The sequence below is a fragment of the Squalius cephalus genome (genome assembly GCF_949319135.1).
Source record: "Squalius cephalus genome assembly, chromosome: 1".
Classification (NCBI taxonomy): domain Eukaryota; kingdom Metazoa; phylum Chordata; class Actinopteri; order Cypriniformes; family Leuciscidae; genus Squalius; species Squalius cephalus.
In genome coordinates, this window is record NC_137122.1 from 53414947 (window position 1) to 53433116 (window position 18170).

Here is an 18170-nt window from a genome sequence, read left to right on the forward strand (position 1 = left end):
TTGATTGTTGCGATATGATTTTGTCAAAGTTTAATAGACAGACGAATTGAAAGATCGCGTGGGTGTTTGAATGGAGATCACAGTCTTTTAAAGATGAAGCGTGCAGCTCTATTGTCTCATCTCTCTCTCAGCATATGAGTAGCGCGAGGGCTTTTCAGTGCTTTCAGTCTCACTTCTCTTTCACACGTCCACTTGGGATATTACGGCACTCAACACTCATAGATAACGACACATTTCATCCTCTGTTGGAACGAAAGTGGCTAACTTCTGTCAACCTCATCTACAAGCAAGGACAAAAATAAAGCAATTGAATTTTAATTAATATTGATTCTGGTGATTGCTAGGTGAATCGATTTTTTCTCCCAGCCCTACAAGATACCACTGCTCTTTGGACTTCGTGCCATTCCAGACAACTGAACGAGCTCATGTAGATGCCCACAGTGGGAGTGTCAAACAGCGTTTTGCAGTAAATCACCTCTGAAACAAAAAATCCAAGAGCACAAGTATTTTCATGACGGCCACAACAACAGCAAGGAATCTCCATGCCTCCTTTGGCGTTGTATCCCAGACGACCCCGCCCACGCCCCGCGCCCCTTACGAGGGGATCCTCTTACGCTCAAACCGCAGAATCATCATATCCCAGCGGCGGAGGACAGCCAACAACCCCATAATCCAGTGGAGCTGTGCAATCGGACACCTTTCAGCATATTCTGAGCATGCAGGAGGGTACAGACGCGCTCATGGCAAGACACCCTAGATAACTCAACCTTCCTCCAGAAGACTGGAAGGGGAAGAATGAAAGTGCAACGTTGCCTTTTACAGCACCGTGGCCTATTTTGGAAAAAAAACGAGGACAGCCAGCACTGAGAAGGAAAGGCTGGACAAAAACCACACACGTGCATTCGGATAGATGCAATGTGTTGCATTAAACCTACTTGTAAGATGTTCGCATGAAGGTTAAGCAATGTCAAATCACTGAGAAGTGGAATGGACACATACTGTATCTTTGAGATATAAAGTGAGCCAAAGGTGATATGTGCAGGGCTAACCTGTGCAGGAAGTTGTGTTTGTGCATGTGGGTGACACCCGCAGCGATCTCGCAGGCCATTTTCTGCAGCTGTAGCAGTTCTCCATTCCTGTATAGCCATTCATGCTGAGAGACGTAACTCTTCAGGTCCCCCTACACACCAAAACACAAACACAAGGGGCAAGAGTTACAGGACATTCACGGCCCAGCCACACAGAATCAAGTTTTAAGACCACAAAACCAAACAATTTGCTGAAACATGATTATAAGCTTCCTGGGAAGCAGATATAACAGCACATACAGCATTTAGACTGAAATGATCAAGTTTTGTCGAGGGTAAACCAGCCTGAACATATAACAGCCTGTGTGTGAAAGGTAACTTGTGGAGGCAGCCACAGAGGGGCAGTATTCTCTCTCTCTACAGATGCTGGACTGCTGAATGGATAACTCGACCAAATAAGGGAAAGGCTGTTTAATAGTGACTACTATATGCTGTGTCACAGTAATTTAAAAATAAAGAAGCAGCAGTAAGACAGTGTGGGCCGATCATGGCTGTTCAGCTGTGCTGGGTTTCTAGGCCCAAAGACTACAGGCCAGTTTAGCTCTAGGAGAGACTGCATTGAACCACATCATTCATAATTTTCAGTAACGTGACTGGCACGGAGACCTGGAAGGCAAAACATCCATGGAGCTGCAGCACAATTTTCCCATCCGTTTCAAGCCATGAATATTTAGAATATTTAGAAATATGTGACCCTGAACCACAAAAAACAGTCATATGGGTCAATTTTCTGAAATTGAGATTTATACATCTGCGAGCTGAATAAATAAGCTTTCCATTGATGTATGGTTTGTTAGGATAGGACAATATTTGGCCGAGATACAACTATTTGAAAATCTAGAATCTGAGGGTGCAAAAAAAATGTATGTTGGCGATTGTGCTGCATTCACTCACAAAAATACATGCTTTATATATTTACGTTAGGAAATTTACAAAATATCTTCATGGAACATGATCTTTAATTAATATCCTAATGATTTTTGGCATGAAAGAAAAATGGCTATTGTCACAAATATACCCGTGCGACTTATGACTGGTTTTGTGATTCAGGGTCACAAATGTGAGCAAAACGCAATTTTTGGCCAATTGTGTGCCATATACAGTAACTGCTGCAGTATCTCAATACCTAAAAACAGCGGGACATTATAAAACACTTGTTTGAAAAACACTTCAAGATCTGATAAAGTACTGATCTGATAAAGTACTAAAAGTGATATTTAAAGATCATATTCCATATAAACCTTTTTGATGATGCATACAGGCAAGCAGATGAGCCCAGAATATGAATGCAATGCTCTAAATGCTTAAGAGTTTTTTCATAATGGTTTTCTATGGAAAAACGCGTGGCGAGAAACTGTGTGCTGTGTTTATATTCTGGGTTTACTGCTTGATTGTACATAGTATGCATCATTAATAAGGTGTGTACAGAATTAGGTCTTAGTGCTAGTACTCAGTACAAACCTGGTAAATTTTAACTGGCGGACAATGGAGGAAAGACTTGTTTTGCCCTCCTAAGGGTGTGACGCCACATGAAAACTATGAATTCTGACAATGTTGCAGGTCTTGCATAGAAAGAGGCAGAAAAATAAACTTTTTTTTTTTTTTTTAAGTCACAATAAAATCACTGACTTGATTACATTAAAAACACATTTTAAGGTCTTTTGCTTAGAAAATTGCACACTCAGAGCCTCCACTTGTAGCCATGTTTCAATAAAAAAATATATTAGTCAGGTAAATCCAATCAAATAGTTTCCTTCCACTATTTCAAGTCTTCTTGCTCAACGACTGAGTATTATTACACAAGTCAAGTAGTGCGTATGCCTCGGTCTCGAGAGGATCCTGAAATCTCAGACTCCTAGCGACACACAGGGCGAAGTTCTCCCTTTGGAATGATGTGGGAGAAACAGTGTTACAGCTGGCAGCCGTGTAATATATGATTAACTTTCTGTTAAATCAAGCCAACCTGCAAAGCAAGCTTTGTTTGCGCACAACATAAGGTTTGGCAAACTGCCATCAATTCTGCCTTTAACTTATCCATATTTAAAACTGATTGCCCATTTTTTATGACCAGTCTATGATATGAATGAAAGAGTCAGTAAACATTCACCCAATAGGATGTGAATATTGTGAAAATCATAAGGAAAGGCCTATTTTTAGTACCATTAAGCTTTCTTGCAAATGCTATTATGCCAACATATGTTGTACTTTTAAACTTTCTTCGTAATACCCATTGTTCTCACTGGTCATTGTCATTAAATTCGCATTTCTGAAAATAAAATTTTACAGAATTTACAAAGTCCCCCTGTATTCAATAATTGTATCCCTTAAAACTCATCTTTGATCACCAAAATTACATATTCGAAATGTTTTTTCCGTGAAAAAAAAAAAAATGTCTTCATGCCTTAAAATAGCTTGAATGTAACTCTACACCCTTGCCTCATTTAGTATGCGCAGTTCTATGAATATGCAAATGAGCCCCGCCTCCACTCACTCACACCAGCTCAGAGATCCACTGGTTGATGATCACACGTTGATCTGATTGGTTACAAGGTAGTTTGTGACGTCAGAAACACCAGCGATTTCAAACCGTGTTTTTGAGACTGTCTTTGGTTCACTGCAGTTTTAAGGAGAAAATACTCAGCAATGGTGTCGACTTATGAATTTACACATGGTTTGTCTTATAGCATATTAAAAACACCACATAGACATATAAACAACATTAAAAACTTGATTTTCACCACAGGGGGACTTTAAGAAATGTACACTTTTTTTGTTTTATGTTTTTAAAGCAATTTTAAGAGCACATCATTGTGAAACATACAAAAGCCCTCCCAAAATCTTAGCAGGGGCTCGGGCCTGCCTTTAAACACGCATCCGCTTAGTGCAGCTCCCTAAAGAAAGCCTTTCCAGGAGAGACTGTCACTCAATCAGAGAGCAACTGGCATTCTGCAAACCAGCTCCAGTTGCACCCTGCAGCTATATTTCTCTCTAAAATGCACTGTGTCAGGGTTACCAGTGGTTACCAGTGATACACAAAGAAAATCAGCCATCTAAAGAGCTTTCAGATGTGCTTCTCTCTACCTCAGTTGAGGTAAACATTTAAATATAAAGTAAAAGATAAAAATCACAGTGATTGAACATACAGTCTTCTATGTTCAGAATAGAGATGCATTGGTATCAGAAGTGGTTTGTAAAATTGGTAAACGTAATCAAAATTGGCCAATTTGCTTGTAAAAAAAATTGGTAATCGAAATCGGCCATGAAAAATCATAATCGGTGCATCACTGGTTCAGAATACAATAGTAGCATAATTCTTGCCTTGCATAATTGACGACAGGTCGTTGAATTATTACAAAATAAATAATGCACACCTGAGCTGGTAATGCAGCCACCACCAAAGTGGAGTTACACCTCGGGTGTGCATTATTTTTCAACGGACCAGAGTTAATTATTCCACTTATACTACGGTCACCACACCTCAAGACATTGTTCAGATGATGTATTTCAAGACATTTGTCAGGTTTTGTCCTTAAAACAATCTTGAGGATAGGACTCATTTCTTACGTATCTCATCCCATGCCTCTGTTGCTAATTCCAAAACGTCATTTTAAAGCTAGTAACAGAGGCTTGAGTCATTGATAGCTGACTAATGCAGTTATTACTGCTGTTACTAGCAAGAGAGATTAAGCGTGTGTGAATTACCTGAGTCTGCGTCTCTCAATGTAGTTTAGCAGCAGCGTCTCAACTAATAATCACGCAAATGTAAGTTTATCTGCTTCAAGAACAGCGCCGTTATCTCCTTGCTAGTGAGAAATGTCATGTAGCTTTTAAGTTGCTAAACTATTTTACTGATGAAATCATCAGAGCAGCACTGAGAACACGTTTCTGTGCGAGTGTGTGTCCGTACTGTCTGTGTGTGCGTTTGAGTGGGAGAGAGAGCAGGAGAAAGAGACTAGAGTATGTGCTTTCCGTACATAACTTAATTTTGTGGCAAAAACATGGAAATAATTTGTTGTTTATATCCTTTTGTTTACTATATGTATTTGCTTGGTCAGTGTCCTTGTGGGCTTTGGTTCTTTTGCTGTTGTAGTCCGTAAGGACCTTTGAAATAACTGAAATCATTTGGTGAAGTGATATGGACTGTAAGGCGCTCAAAACCTGCCTGGCTGGAACTACTTTAGCCGTACGTTTTCCTTGAAAATAATTGCAATGCTTTGCACGTTCATCAGATTCAAGCATTCAACAGCCTTGTAGTATAATTGAAAATATATATTGCATTCTGCCTGATATTTAAAAATGTACACTACCATTCAAAAATGTGGGGTCAGTAAAATGTAAAAAAAATTAAAGAAATGGATGCATTAAACTGATCAAAAAAACACAGTGAAAGCAGTTAGAAAAGTCTTCTGAACATTCTATTCATTAAAGAATCCTAAAATAATGGTTTAGTATTCTTTATGCCACAAAAACATTAAGCAACACAGTTTTTACTGTATTTTTGATCAAATAAATGCAGCCTGGGTGAGCAGAAGAGACTTCTTTCAAAACAGCAAAAAAAAAAAATAATTCTACTGATCTCAAACTTTTGAGCGACAGTGGAGGTGAAATTGTAAACATTATGCAACCAGAAAGCATTTTAAAAGGCAATTCTAGAACGCAACTGAATGCTTTTTCAAGCGTCTCCATACTTGAAAAACCGCGGAAAACTACTTTTAAACACGAAATGACGAAATATTTACGTACATATTTACAGCGGGTCTATTCGCACGGGATTAGTATTACCTGAGGTAATTTTTCCAGACCTTTTTACTGAAGGTAAAAATCACCGTAATCTTTACTGGCATTGTCCGTAATGATTACTGAGATGGCACATTCAGACGGGACTAAAATCACAGAGAAGCTCTGGTAATTATTACTTTACCCCACCTCTCCATGTTAAACTAGTCCCGTCCGAATAGGGCTATTGACGACCTCAACCAAACCTCTCAATATGAATGCCAATACGCCATACAAACTGGTCTAGGGTGGGAAACAAAGCCAGAACAGAGCAATGAAATGCCCAGGCCTCTCCATTATTCTTCTGAGATGAGAAGTCGTAGGACCATACATCCAAATTGGTCTATGTCTCAGCCTCTTGGTTCGTGTGAAGCTACACTCTGACTTGGGAAGGAACGGCTTGGGTCGAAACCCGAGCCGTAACACCAGCTAAGGAAACGGCCCAGACTGTATTACGCAACAGCTGGCCGCAGTGAGCTCATGCTCTCTCTGGAGACGGGCGACATGGCTCGAAGCCATCCACCTGCTCAGGCCCAGAGGATCCCAGACCACAGGCTTTGTTCCTAACAACTGGTCAGGTGTGTAGGATGTTCCTAACCACAACCGCTGTGGGATTAACAGCTAACTAATTACAGAGTCGAGTGCAGCAGAAACCGAAAGGAACTAGAGAATACCGTCTCTTTCTCAGATGATGTGTTTTTGCACAAACAAGAGCAGTGAACTGGCATGAAGTGTTATTACATTTTTGCATATTAACAGTTAGGACATTAGCAAGACTCCATCTGTGTGCATAAAAGCCATAGCAGGGAATTCATTATTAGATGATGACATCTGTTTTTTGTTTGTTTTTTACTTTGCACTTGCACATTTGAGACTAAAAACAGCGTGGCTTTGTTGCAGCACTTCAGCATTAGTAATATGTAACTACATGTAAAGACATCTTGAAAATAAGAATATTACTTTCAAATAGTTGAGGCAAGTCTGTTTGAATTGTTAGAATATATTTATTTATTTAATTTTACATATTATATAAAAAGATTTATTGGTAGCACTTTATTTTACAGTTCTGTTCTGCATGTACATACTATGCACTTATTATAGTAATTACAATAACTGGGTTATAACTAGGTATTAACCCTGAACCTACCCCTAAAATGAACCTTAACCCATGTAGTTACCTTATATTACCAATACCTTCCTGGGTAAGTACACTAGAAGTACATGTACTGTAAAATAAAGTGTAACCTATTTATATGTAGTTCATATGCACTATGATTATTAAATCACATTAATAATTTGTACGTTTTGCAGCATGGTAATAAAATGCACCAACGCAGCAAGATGTGAGAGTGACAGTGTCAGTAAAAGAATCCTATTGCTTTATTGGGATATGAGGGAATCGGAGAGCTGCCTACTGCATGCAGTTATGCGGCTCATATCCTTCACAGGCACAAGCAGCGCACCCGAAATAGAACAAGAAAAACAGAAAATAAATCAAAGGACAAGAAACAGCCCACTGACAGACACTGGCTGTGTAACTGTGAGATGGATGCTGGCCTAATTAAAGTGCTGGGAACAAATGAAGTAGTGAGGTACGCTGGAGTATCCGTGCTTTCATCAGACCAGTCCGAAATGAATTTGAGATGCCGTACGTGGCTGTGAAACAAGATTCAAGACAAGATGACCTGGAGTGCTAGACAGATGCAGAAGAATTAATAAAAAAAGATGTTTACAGGTATCTAATACATCATTGGCCACAATAAGAGATGAATAATGAGTACCAAACAACAAATAAAATCACTAAAGATTTCCCAGATGCCATAACCATGCATTACACTGTGCTCCATCTTATGCTAAAGGACTAGTTATCTGCTTTCCTATTATTGCGTCACTGAAAGAACAGAGTCAGAATAGACGACATACTTTTGATGGCACACTTTAAAAAGAGTGCACTTTGGCTTTAAGATAGGACAACTTTTTGAATTTACTTCTGTACTTTTTTTACTTTGACCAGTCACATCAAATAAAATCTGGTGTCCTGACTGACCAAGGTCTCTTCTAAAATCTCAGTAAAATCTACTGCTTCCACAGGAATTATGGAAAACCTACACCAGAATGGCTGAAACAGAAAAGAATCAAGGTTTTGCAATGATGCCATTAACAGATGCCCGCAAACCTCAATGAACTGAAGCAACGTTGTAAAGAACAGCGGGACAAAATCCATTTTGAGAGACTGATAAAGTCATACAGAAAATATTTCTCCTAAAGGTGGTTCTACAAGTTATTGAATCATAGGGTGTACTAAGTTTTTCCACACGTCTTCTCAATTTTTGTAATATGTGTAATATGTCATGTGTTGTTGTTTATCTGAGATTGTACTTGCGTACAAATATGTACACACTCACATATATACACTTACCAGTTCACAATACTCGAAGATGAGCAGGAAAGGAATGGCCTCCACACACTGACCAAGACATTGCAGTATATTGGGATGCTGAAGAACCCTGGAAAGACACAACGAAAAACACTAAATACAGCCATATATAACACATTCTGCTAGCCACAATAATATTATATCAGTTTAAAAAAAATATATTTATGGGTTAAAAACACTGACTAACTATGTGTTATTGAAAACACTGCTAATATACCATACATTACAAAGTAAAAGCTTAATATCAAAACCTAATACAGAAGAGCCGATAAAGGCCCTCTCTTACCTGAACGGGTCGCCCTGCTGCAGGAACTCATTCTGCTCTTTGGAGCTGCCGTTGGCCTTCAGCTCTTTGACAACGGCCCGGGCGACTGCAGGGTCCATGTAGATCTCACTGAGCAGAACCTGTCAGAGGACGACAAACAGAGAAATTTATCTGATATAGAATCGATTCTGACCGAATCGACTGCCAACTGACTTGGGGAGGAACCAAGTCCTTCCTGAAAACAAGGCCTGATGTTTGGACCACAGCACAGTAGTTGGTGGGGAAAAAAAATTGAGATGAAAAATCGATTTTCTAAATGTTTTTTTTTTCTCTCTAATAACGTAATATTGACTGAACGCAAAAGGAGGAACTCTGAAGCGCGGAAGTGCAGTTCCCGGACAGTTCAAATTCGAACGGCACTCTCTTCGTTAAAAGCTAACGTATGGAAAATTGGCAATTTCATTGTGACCCATTTTGTATTTTTGTATGAGAGCTGCTTTCTGTATAGTTCAGTTTTCATATCAATATGCTGTAAACCCATCTGTTATACGTAGGTTTACTGTACGGCCCTCCACAGTCACAGTGTGTGTCAGTGCAATGCCAGTCACAAAAGTTACATTTTGACTGTGCTGTCTGCAGATGTTCATTCACTTTTTTTGCTGTTTTTGATTGTGGTATACAGCAAACATTTCAAGTCACAACTCCATTATTTATTTGTGCATAAGAGTGGCTTTGTATGTTACTAATTATTCATAATATAAGTCCACAAGCATTATTTTTGTATGAGAGCTGCTGGTACATCATTTTTGAACGAAAGCTGTTTGTGATTTTGCTACAACAAAATGTTTTTTTCATCTGAAGTGTTATATTGCTCATTGCACATAACAGGAGGATGTTGATTAGAAGTCTATTATTAAATGTAAGAGATTCAGAATATGCTGAAGTTTGTATTCATTGACTACAAGTTTGCTGCTAGTACAAGCACACATCTCTTTTCCTGTTGGTTCTTTGCAATGTTGGGACATACGCTGGCAAATGTAGCCTTACAGTTGACTTGCCAAATCACTTCCATTTGTTTTATTAATAAAATATATTGGAAGTAAATTATTAATGGGTCATTATAAATACTTTGCTTTAAAAGTACCAAGTAGTCACATTGTGCGTTTTAGCATCGCAGCCCCCTGAATCGTAATCAAATCAAATCATGAGGTGCCTAGAGATTCCCACCCCTACAGCGCAGCAGGTGGCTCAGATGAGGATGTTCCCATGGCAGGAAAAATGACAGGAAATAAGGTTGTCCCTTAAGTCTTAATCTCGGTAAACACATCCACACGCAGGCAACGGGAGGACAGCTTGTGCGCTGTATAATGCTCCCTCGTACACGTCAAACTATGACCTCTGAGGGCCCCCAGCATAGAGATGAGAGCAAGTACCAACAAGATCACAAGATGCGATTATTTAAGATTAAACCTCAGGAGAAACATTTGTACATTTGTCCTTGACAAAAACTTCAGAAGTCAGTGTGTCACAAAACAAAAGTCTATCAATAGACCTTCACACTTTCAGAGTACAATGTAAATACAGGAAGACAGGTTTACCTTTCCAAACCAGCCGTTCCCGATCTCCTGAATGTAACTGAGTGAGTGTCGTGCCACGTGAGGACCTGATGAGACGTCTAAAAGAGCAAATATAAGAACACAGAGATGGATCAATGTGACCAAATAAACAGCAAATGCAAGGAGTAGGAAAAAAGTCAGCTAGTTTGAATATAATGCTTAAAATGAACATGAATCCTCCCGAATAACAAAGACCATGAATCCTCCCGAATAACAAAGACCATAGAATCTATCACTCCTAAACTGGTTATGTAAGACTGACCCTTCATTCATCATAATACAGTTTATTTCAGAAGCATGTTTGGATATTGTGAGCGATCAGTCTACTCTAAGACTTCAGCACCATTTTTTTTACTTTAAGGTGCACTATGTAACTTTTGGCCCTCAAAACTGCATGCATTTTGCAGAAGAACATTGTTTTGGCTGTGCTTTGGCTCTGCGAGACTGTGAACACATGGATATCCAAAAATGATGTCAAATGAGCATGCAAGTTGTGCTGTTGTTTTGACTAATTGGAGAAACAGACATTTTTAAATTAAAAAGCTATGACAATTGCCGGTCTGATATGGTCAAACATTGCAATTTTTTGATATTCTGTATTGATATTCTGGTCAAAGAGAAAGATTATCCCACGGCTCATAAAACATTCACCACTAGGCTTAAGAGATATAACCAGTTTAGATTGAAAGGATCTCAGGCTGACTAGCTGAAGACGTTACTGTATCTTTACCCATTAATGGACACTGTACTTCCTTGAAAATAAATTCCAGCACAGCGCTACAACAGCCATAATGAAATGACCCTTCACAATAGATAATGCTTCACAATGAACTCTTGTTAGAGAGCTACATCTGCTGGAGATGTGTTTTCCTCAGTGCAAAACTTACATTTCACAGGTATTCTCCATCTGTGCGTTAGAAAGTCATGTAAATATATACATTTTGCTGTCAGGAGAGGACAAGCCTTCTGCAAGTGAGTCTCTGCTAGACGTCAGAGACGCCGCCGTACGCCAAACAGAAGCAGCGCAATAGAATAGGAACGTAAAATTTCTGACTAAAATATACATTTTGATCAAATATTTGCTGTTGGACATTAAATGTGCCATATGTATAATTTTAAACCTACAAGTAAGTGTATTTTTATGATAGCAGTAACTGTAAAGAGACAATGTAATGGGGTAATCAAATGTAGGCTAATATAATTATTACTAAGATCAGGTGAGTGAATGTATTCCTCTTACCAGTGAACATTAAGTCGGCGGTTTAATGATTTTAACTTTTGCTTTACTTTGGTTTTTAGATTGTAATATTGTTACAATATTAGAATGTAATGTGATTATAATTATTTTTGCCCATAATATATAGCACAGCCTACATGGCTACATTCACTACATTTGTTTTCATTGCCTTCTATAAACATTGCTTGTAGGACAACATTGGGCAGGATGTGAATTGTGAAAAAAAACATTATTTAAATAAATAGGCTACATAAAAAAAAATCCAAATTGAAAACAAATTTAAAATACCACCAAGATATATGCTGTATATCACCATTCAGCCCAAAAATACAGAGATATGATTACTTGGCCATATCACCCAGCCCTAGTTCTCACCAAAAAGCCAAGCCAATGCTGATTCTTGTTTTATTACGAGCTCGGTCTCTCCTCTGTTCAGCGTTTGTTTAAAACAGGTGATTTCCCGGAAATTGGAGATTTAGCTGCTCCATGTCAACCTTTCTCAATCGTTCTTACAACTAACCTGACACTCCCACACCATACATGCATCAAAGGAGCCAGAGCATCTTTTCTCTTTTTATATAAAATAGTGTATCTTTATAATGGGTGCATTTGCAGACGTGCTGTGGGGAAAGGTACATGCTTCTGACCTGTTAAGCGGGGCAGTTGGAGGTGAGGGGGTCCAGGGAGGGGCACAGGGGGAACAGCGAGGGTGTAAACCTCCGCGGGCGACTGCATAGAGGGGGTGTCCTCCGCTGGGGGCGTGAAATCAACCTCATCCTCAAAGTGGTCATCAAACTCCTGACAGATCACAAATCACATTTGAAATGAATATTAGCGACACTCAAGAAATACTCTTGAACTGTTGGAACAGAAATTGCTATATAGCCAAAACAATATAGAGACTTCAGAGACAGAAAGATGCGAGAGAAGATTTCACTCACCTTAAAGTTGATATCTTGCTCTTTGCAGCAGGAAGCACAGTTGAGCAGCAAAACCACAAGGGCCACCAACACAGCCAGAGACAGCAGCAGCGGGATGGCCAGAGAGAAATCCACATATCCACCAGCAGCCTCTGCTGAACACACAAACACCTGATTAGCGAATCCAGTGATAATCTCTTTGAGGGAATCCCTTGTGTAGTATCCAGTATTATTTGAAATGAGAGGTACTCCAGGACAGTTTCTAGAGTAGCAGCAACACAGCAGGTCGCCATCAAGAGAGGCCTACTTAACACCAAGAACTGATTGTAATGGGAGCAATATAGTTTTGACACTTCACTTCACATCACACACACATCCGATAGACACACTGTATGTATTTTGCAGGTTGATTACAGTAGCAATTAGGGATGCACAATATACAAATAAAAACTGATATTGCCACATTTTGTTTTTCTGCAATATATATGTATAGCACAGCTCTAGTAGCAATTATAGAAATATTCAACAAAATAATTTTTTTTGCAATAATGCTATTGTACTAGTGTAAAATAAAAATAGAGGATTGATATAAATAAAGCATTAAGCCATATCTCAATACCGAATTTATTTGAATATATATATCTAGGGGTGTGACGGTTAGTATATAACCGTGAGACCGACGGTTATAGTTGAACACCGTCATTAGATCTCTATAACCGCCAAAACCGTGTTATTAAAATATTTTTTACAAACATTTTTTATCATAGAGAATGTTTAAACACTAATTAAAAACAATTGTTACCAGTCTGTGTCATTAATGGTCTACCTCGTTTCCAACTGTATTTGATTCTTTGCCAAGTACCAACGCAAGTTTTGTTTTGTAAATCGTCAGACATGATTTTTACCACTTCATTAAGTACTTCTTTGTAGAAAGCCCTTCTTTAAAGCGAATTTCGTTTTGTATAAATTGTATATTAATTTTAATAAATGTTTCATCAACCAATTGCATGTATTTAATAAATAAAAAGCAAATATAGTAGACAATATAATAACCGTGACATTGAGGCGCCAACGCACCGCGTTCACTTGCATTGCATTGTTAAAAGCCTTTCTTTAAAGCGAATTTCGTTTTGTACAAATTGTATCTTAATTTTAATAAATGTTTCATCAACCAATTGCATGTATTAAATAAAAAGCAAATGACAATATAATAACCGTGACATGGAGGCGCCGGTGCGCCGCATTCACTTGCACTGCGAACTAGAGCGCATCTCATCGTAAATGAATGAAACTCAGTGTAGGCCTATGCCTCATACATTAGCATTAAATATCTTTGCTGCATCCTTTCTAGAACAGACAAGGGCTTTCTTGCGGCTCGCATCAGCAGAGCATTGCATCGTCCATAGACCGCAAAACAATCAGCGGATGGCGGGCGGGTGCGGCTTTGAAATTTGGTCAAAAAACGTTGGTGCGGATGATGAGTTTTGTGATGCGGTTGCGGATGAAATAATACCCCATCCGCGTATCTCTATCGATAACAACATTGAACACTACACAAATATTAATTTTTTTTTTTTTAATTTAGGCGATCAAATAGCTAATCAGTGTCTGCTCGTTTATTCAAACTAAGTTGTCCAATAACAGACGAACGTCGCGAATTTTTACACTAGATGTAAAATGCTTTCTCCATCCTTGTCTCTCTCTGAGAGATTATGGGACGTGTCGGATCTCTCAGGGGCCTTACACACAAACCATTTGCAAGACATTGTCCTCCAACGGCAGTTCAGATATCAAGTGATGAAAGGCTGGATGTGCTTTAGCACCTGTTCTGTCACTACAACACCATTAACACCGCTCTCCATTCCTCTCATCAAAACAAAACAACCCCTTGGGGTTTTCGAACAGCAGGCTGTATAATTGGTGGCAGGAGAGGTTAGTAACAGATCTGAGATCAGATGAGTTGGGCCGCCAGTGTCACGTGTCTGTGCATGTTTGGCGTGTTGCTAACCCAGTAGTTTGTCTTGCGCAATTAGATGACAAGGATGTGCATGTATAATATTCTAAGACGAATCTTTCAGCAGTGGCTGGCATGATCTCCCATAATAGTAATAAATGTGGCTTCAGTAATCCTACAGGCCACACACAGAACCGCATGAAACACGAGGAGCAAAGACTGAGCTATTTTGAACACCTACTCATAAAAGGTGGTTTGCTGTACACAGGTCTCCGTGGCTCGATAGTAACTCTCATTCTGCCATAATCTCACATGTAAGATTCATATCCACTGGTCCTTCCCTTTGAGAGTATGAGAGACAGATTTCCCTGATTTAAACTTCAGTGACAGCATTAGGTTTTGGAAAAGATGCCTTGATCTTTGTAAACAAGAATTCGCTGTGTTTTAGGGGTGTAACGGTACACAAAAATGATGGTTCTGTACGCACCTCGGTTTAAGAGTCACGGTTTAGCATGTTTTCTGTACAGTTCGGTATGATTTGAATGCAAAATATTTTAGCAAAATAAATTATTGTTAGAATTATTACGCTCCCATTCTGTTTGATGCACATATATAAGGCCCTGTTTACACCTGCGTGGTATTAAGATGCGTTTTGATCGATCTGATCACAAGTGAACGATGCTAAATTCAGGTGTAAATGGGGTCTAAAACATTTTGAGCTTGTCCACTTTTGACCACTTCCAGAGGTAGTTGGAAAAAGACCGGATCGCTTTCGTAGTGTAAACGCTCATGTGGTCGAATCCGTTCGAACAGCCACAAAAGACCGTCTACTCTCTGCCTACTGACCTCATGAGTAAACATTAAGGGAAGCGCAGCCAGACGGGATTTAAACTTTGTCGGCTGAAGACCCAAGTTTGGTTTGAAGACAAAAAAACGTACCAAACACGATGTTTTCACACCATTCCTGATTTCTAACTCACACATACAGCTTGCGGTTATCAGAAACAAAAGCTGCTGCTCTCTGTGTGTCTTTCCGTCATCTCCGAGCACGTTCATATTTAAATTGTGTGAGCTTATTTCGTCCATTAGATCGAAAGAGCCCATACATTTACCAGCCATAGACCATCCCCTTGCAGAGGTCTGGCGGGTTGGGGTCCATGTAGCTGTGTTGACCAGTTCTGTTGCTTTTTCATCTTTTTCTTTCAGGCACATTGTCTCATTTTTGCAACTGTTGTAACACCTTTTATAAGTCCACAAAAAATTTGATAAAAAAAAAACTTGGGAAGAAAGAAAGAAAAATAACACACAGCTTACTTAGTCTCCACTCTATGAATAAAATATGCAATGCTACTTATTAAAGCTACAGAAGTTATTCAGTCAAGAGCTGTGAGTGACTTTCTCTTTTGTTGTTTGATTAACATTTATAACACAGATGGAAGCAGGTTCATTAGGCTGCTGTCACTTTAAGAGCAGCACAGATCCAATATAAACGACAATATTGTTTTGATATATTTTGATGCCATGAATACATCTGAAAAATAACAAAGGATAAGTTCTGCTGGATAAGTGCACAATCCCAAGTCGTCTTAAACATTGTTGCCGGCTGCAGCAATACAGACAGACTTTTTTATTTAAAGAGAGACGTAGCTAGCTTTTCAGTAAAACACTAAAAAACATGTTTTTTTTTTTCCATGCTCTACCATATTATTAGCCTAGAAATCTAGACGCACCCTAGCGACAGCAAAATGTATTTTGCAGCCAGGGTAGTCTAGCAACTCTCCGTTGACTTTCGGAGCTGTAAAACCTAAATTGGGTCAGGCCAATCACATCGTGTATAGAGTAGGCGGGCGGGCTTAACATAATGACGACAGAGTTGTGACGGTTCCCTGCTTGAAAACAAAGAATGGCTGCTGCTGGAGAACAGTCTTTCGAAACGGCTTTGGCCGCGACTCTGGAGGACTTGGAGTTAAGTCTTTCTTTGAGAAAAGAGCAAAGAACGGCACTTAAGTCATTCTTAAAAAAGGAAGATGTGTTCGTAGTTTTGCCGGCCAGATTCAAAAGTTGAATCGCTCCACTGTTGGGAAAACGCTCTGGTTGGTTGAAGCGCTGTCCTATTGCGTGCAGAATGAATTTAAAAGACAGCCGTTTACCCCGCCCCTCGGATTGAGCCGTGTCTATGGTGAGTTGCCACACCTAACATCTTGATGTAGGTCTGGCTTGCCAGGCTACCATATTATATAATTATTTAAAATATATTATGTTCCTAAATTTAACTGGTGCAGCAGCAAATTGCTATTCTTTTGCTATTTTTATAAATATAAATTGCTATTTTGATTTGTGCAGAAGGGCAGTTACCATCTAGACACTAGGGCTGGGTATCAAGTTTGATACTTTTTAGGCACCAACCGAATTGCCTCGATACCATCAAGTTTTAAAAAATCTCTTGTCGTTCGGTACCAAATTTCGATACCCAAGACGTTTATCTCGTCAAAGTCAGTGAGCCAATAAGCATACAGCATGATTGGCTGTGGCGAGGCAACAAGGAAAATGCCGGTTACGCCAAGAGACGTGGCTCACACATGAGGCTGTAGTAAGAGTCTTAACCCCCATAGATGGAAAAAATGTGGAAAAGATCAAAAGTGTGGCTACATTTCACCAGGCTGATGCCAACACCGTGCAATGCAATATTTGCAACAAGATAATTGCTGCCAAGACCGGCAACACAACAAATCTGATGAAGCACTTGACAGTGCGCGGAATAAACTTACGAGCAGAAAGTTGCTCCGCTTTCGACTGCAAGAAGAACTGGAGCACGTCATAAATGAACCGAAACTCACCGTATAGGCTACTTGCCTAACAGACATGAGAAATAGGCATATAGAAAGATTGAAATGTCTATTTTTAAACAAACCAATTTGAATCAAAAACAAATACTCTCTGATTATGTAATCCAAATGAAAGGTGCATTTCTCTCTATACTGCGGATATGGCGAGACAGCATCGTCAACTTCATCTTTGCAGCCAACACTGACTCAGAAAACACTAGTTTATTAATAAACAATTAAAATGTCTTGCTATTTTTCCCTGACACATTCATAATCACTAGGCTACTTTTGCCAGTGCTTTGTGGCAAGCTTTATGTGTGGGCAATTCCAGCGTTATGGACGTGACATTTGCAGTCAAAACTTGAAATATAAATTCTCAGAAAATGCATTTAATACCAATATATTGTAAACGTCTGTTTATATATCCATACTCCCTTAATAAAGGAGTCCAGACATTAGAAAAATATCAGTCTACGCATGCGTTTTATATTTAATATGAGGGAAATACGCATGCGTTATGGACGTGACAAAAAAAATCTCTAACTTTTTGCTGCCAAAATATTTTTTAGTAATTCTGTGAATTACACTGCGAAAACCAAAAGTAATAGTACCCACCGAATGAAGAAGGGTTGGCTCTCCACAGAACATAAAATATTCATTTTATGTTATTTTTCGTTTTCGCATTTATGAGGAAAAAACAATGTTACGGACGTGACAGTTCTCCGTTACGGACGTGACCGCTCTGAAAGCGGCACTAAAATACTGCTTTAAAACGTTCACAGAGATCTCAAACAGGCATTTAAAACACCAAATATTAAGGATTGGCATTATAAGCAAAAATAATATTCGATGTTTGTTCGAAAATCGGACCTCTCCCCCAACATGCTCACCGGTAAGAGGCGTTCACTCAAATCCCGCTCCAACATTACATTTGAGGCATTTAGTCTCATATTAATGTTTAAATAAAATAATTGTATTTTTTATTTCATATGTTGATTATATGAAAGGATAACAGCATGAGTAAGATCATAAGATGCAAATATATCGGATAC

The 18170-nt window shown here is 39.0% G+C and overlaps 1 protein-coding gene across 2 annotated transcripts in view; it reads right to left on the reverse strand.

Moving 5' to 3' along the window:
* lmtk2 (lemur tyrosine kinase 2) overlaps positions 1 to 18170 on the reverse strand; it is a 37434-nt gene that overhangs the window by 9890 nt on the left and 9374 nt on the right. Inside the window, exons 2-7 of one of the 2 annotated variants that reach the window (XM_079873927.1) lie at positions 12361 to 12491; positions 12067 to 12217; positions 10165 to 10241; positions 8588 to 8706; positions 8284 to 8371; positions 1050 to 1180 (exon numbers count right to left, since the gene is read on the reverse strand). In XM_079873927.1, the coding sequence (XP_079730053.1) occupies positions 1050 to 1180; positions 8284 to 8371; positions 8588 to 8706; positions 10165 to 10241; positions 12067 to 12217; positions 12361 to 12491 (697 nt within the window). Of the gene's footprint in view, positions 1 to 1049; positions 1181 to 8283; positions 8372 to 8587; positions 8707 to 10164; positions 10242 to 12066; positions 12218 to 12360; positions 12495 to 18170 lie in introns of both variants that reach the window. The other variant, XM_079873926.1, reaches the window with a different exon arrangement.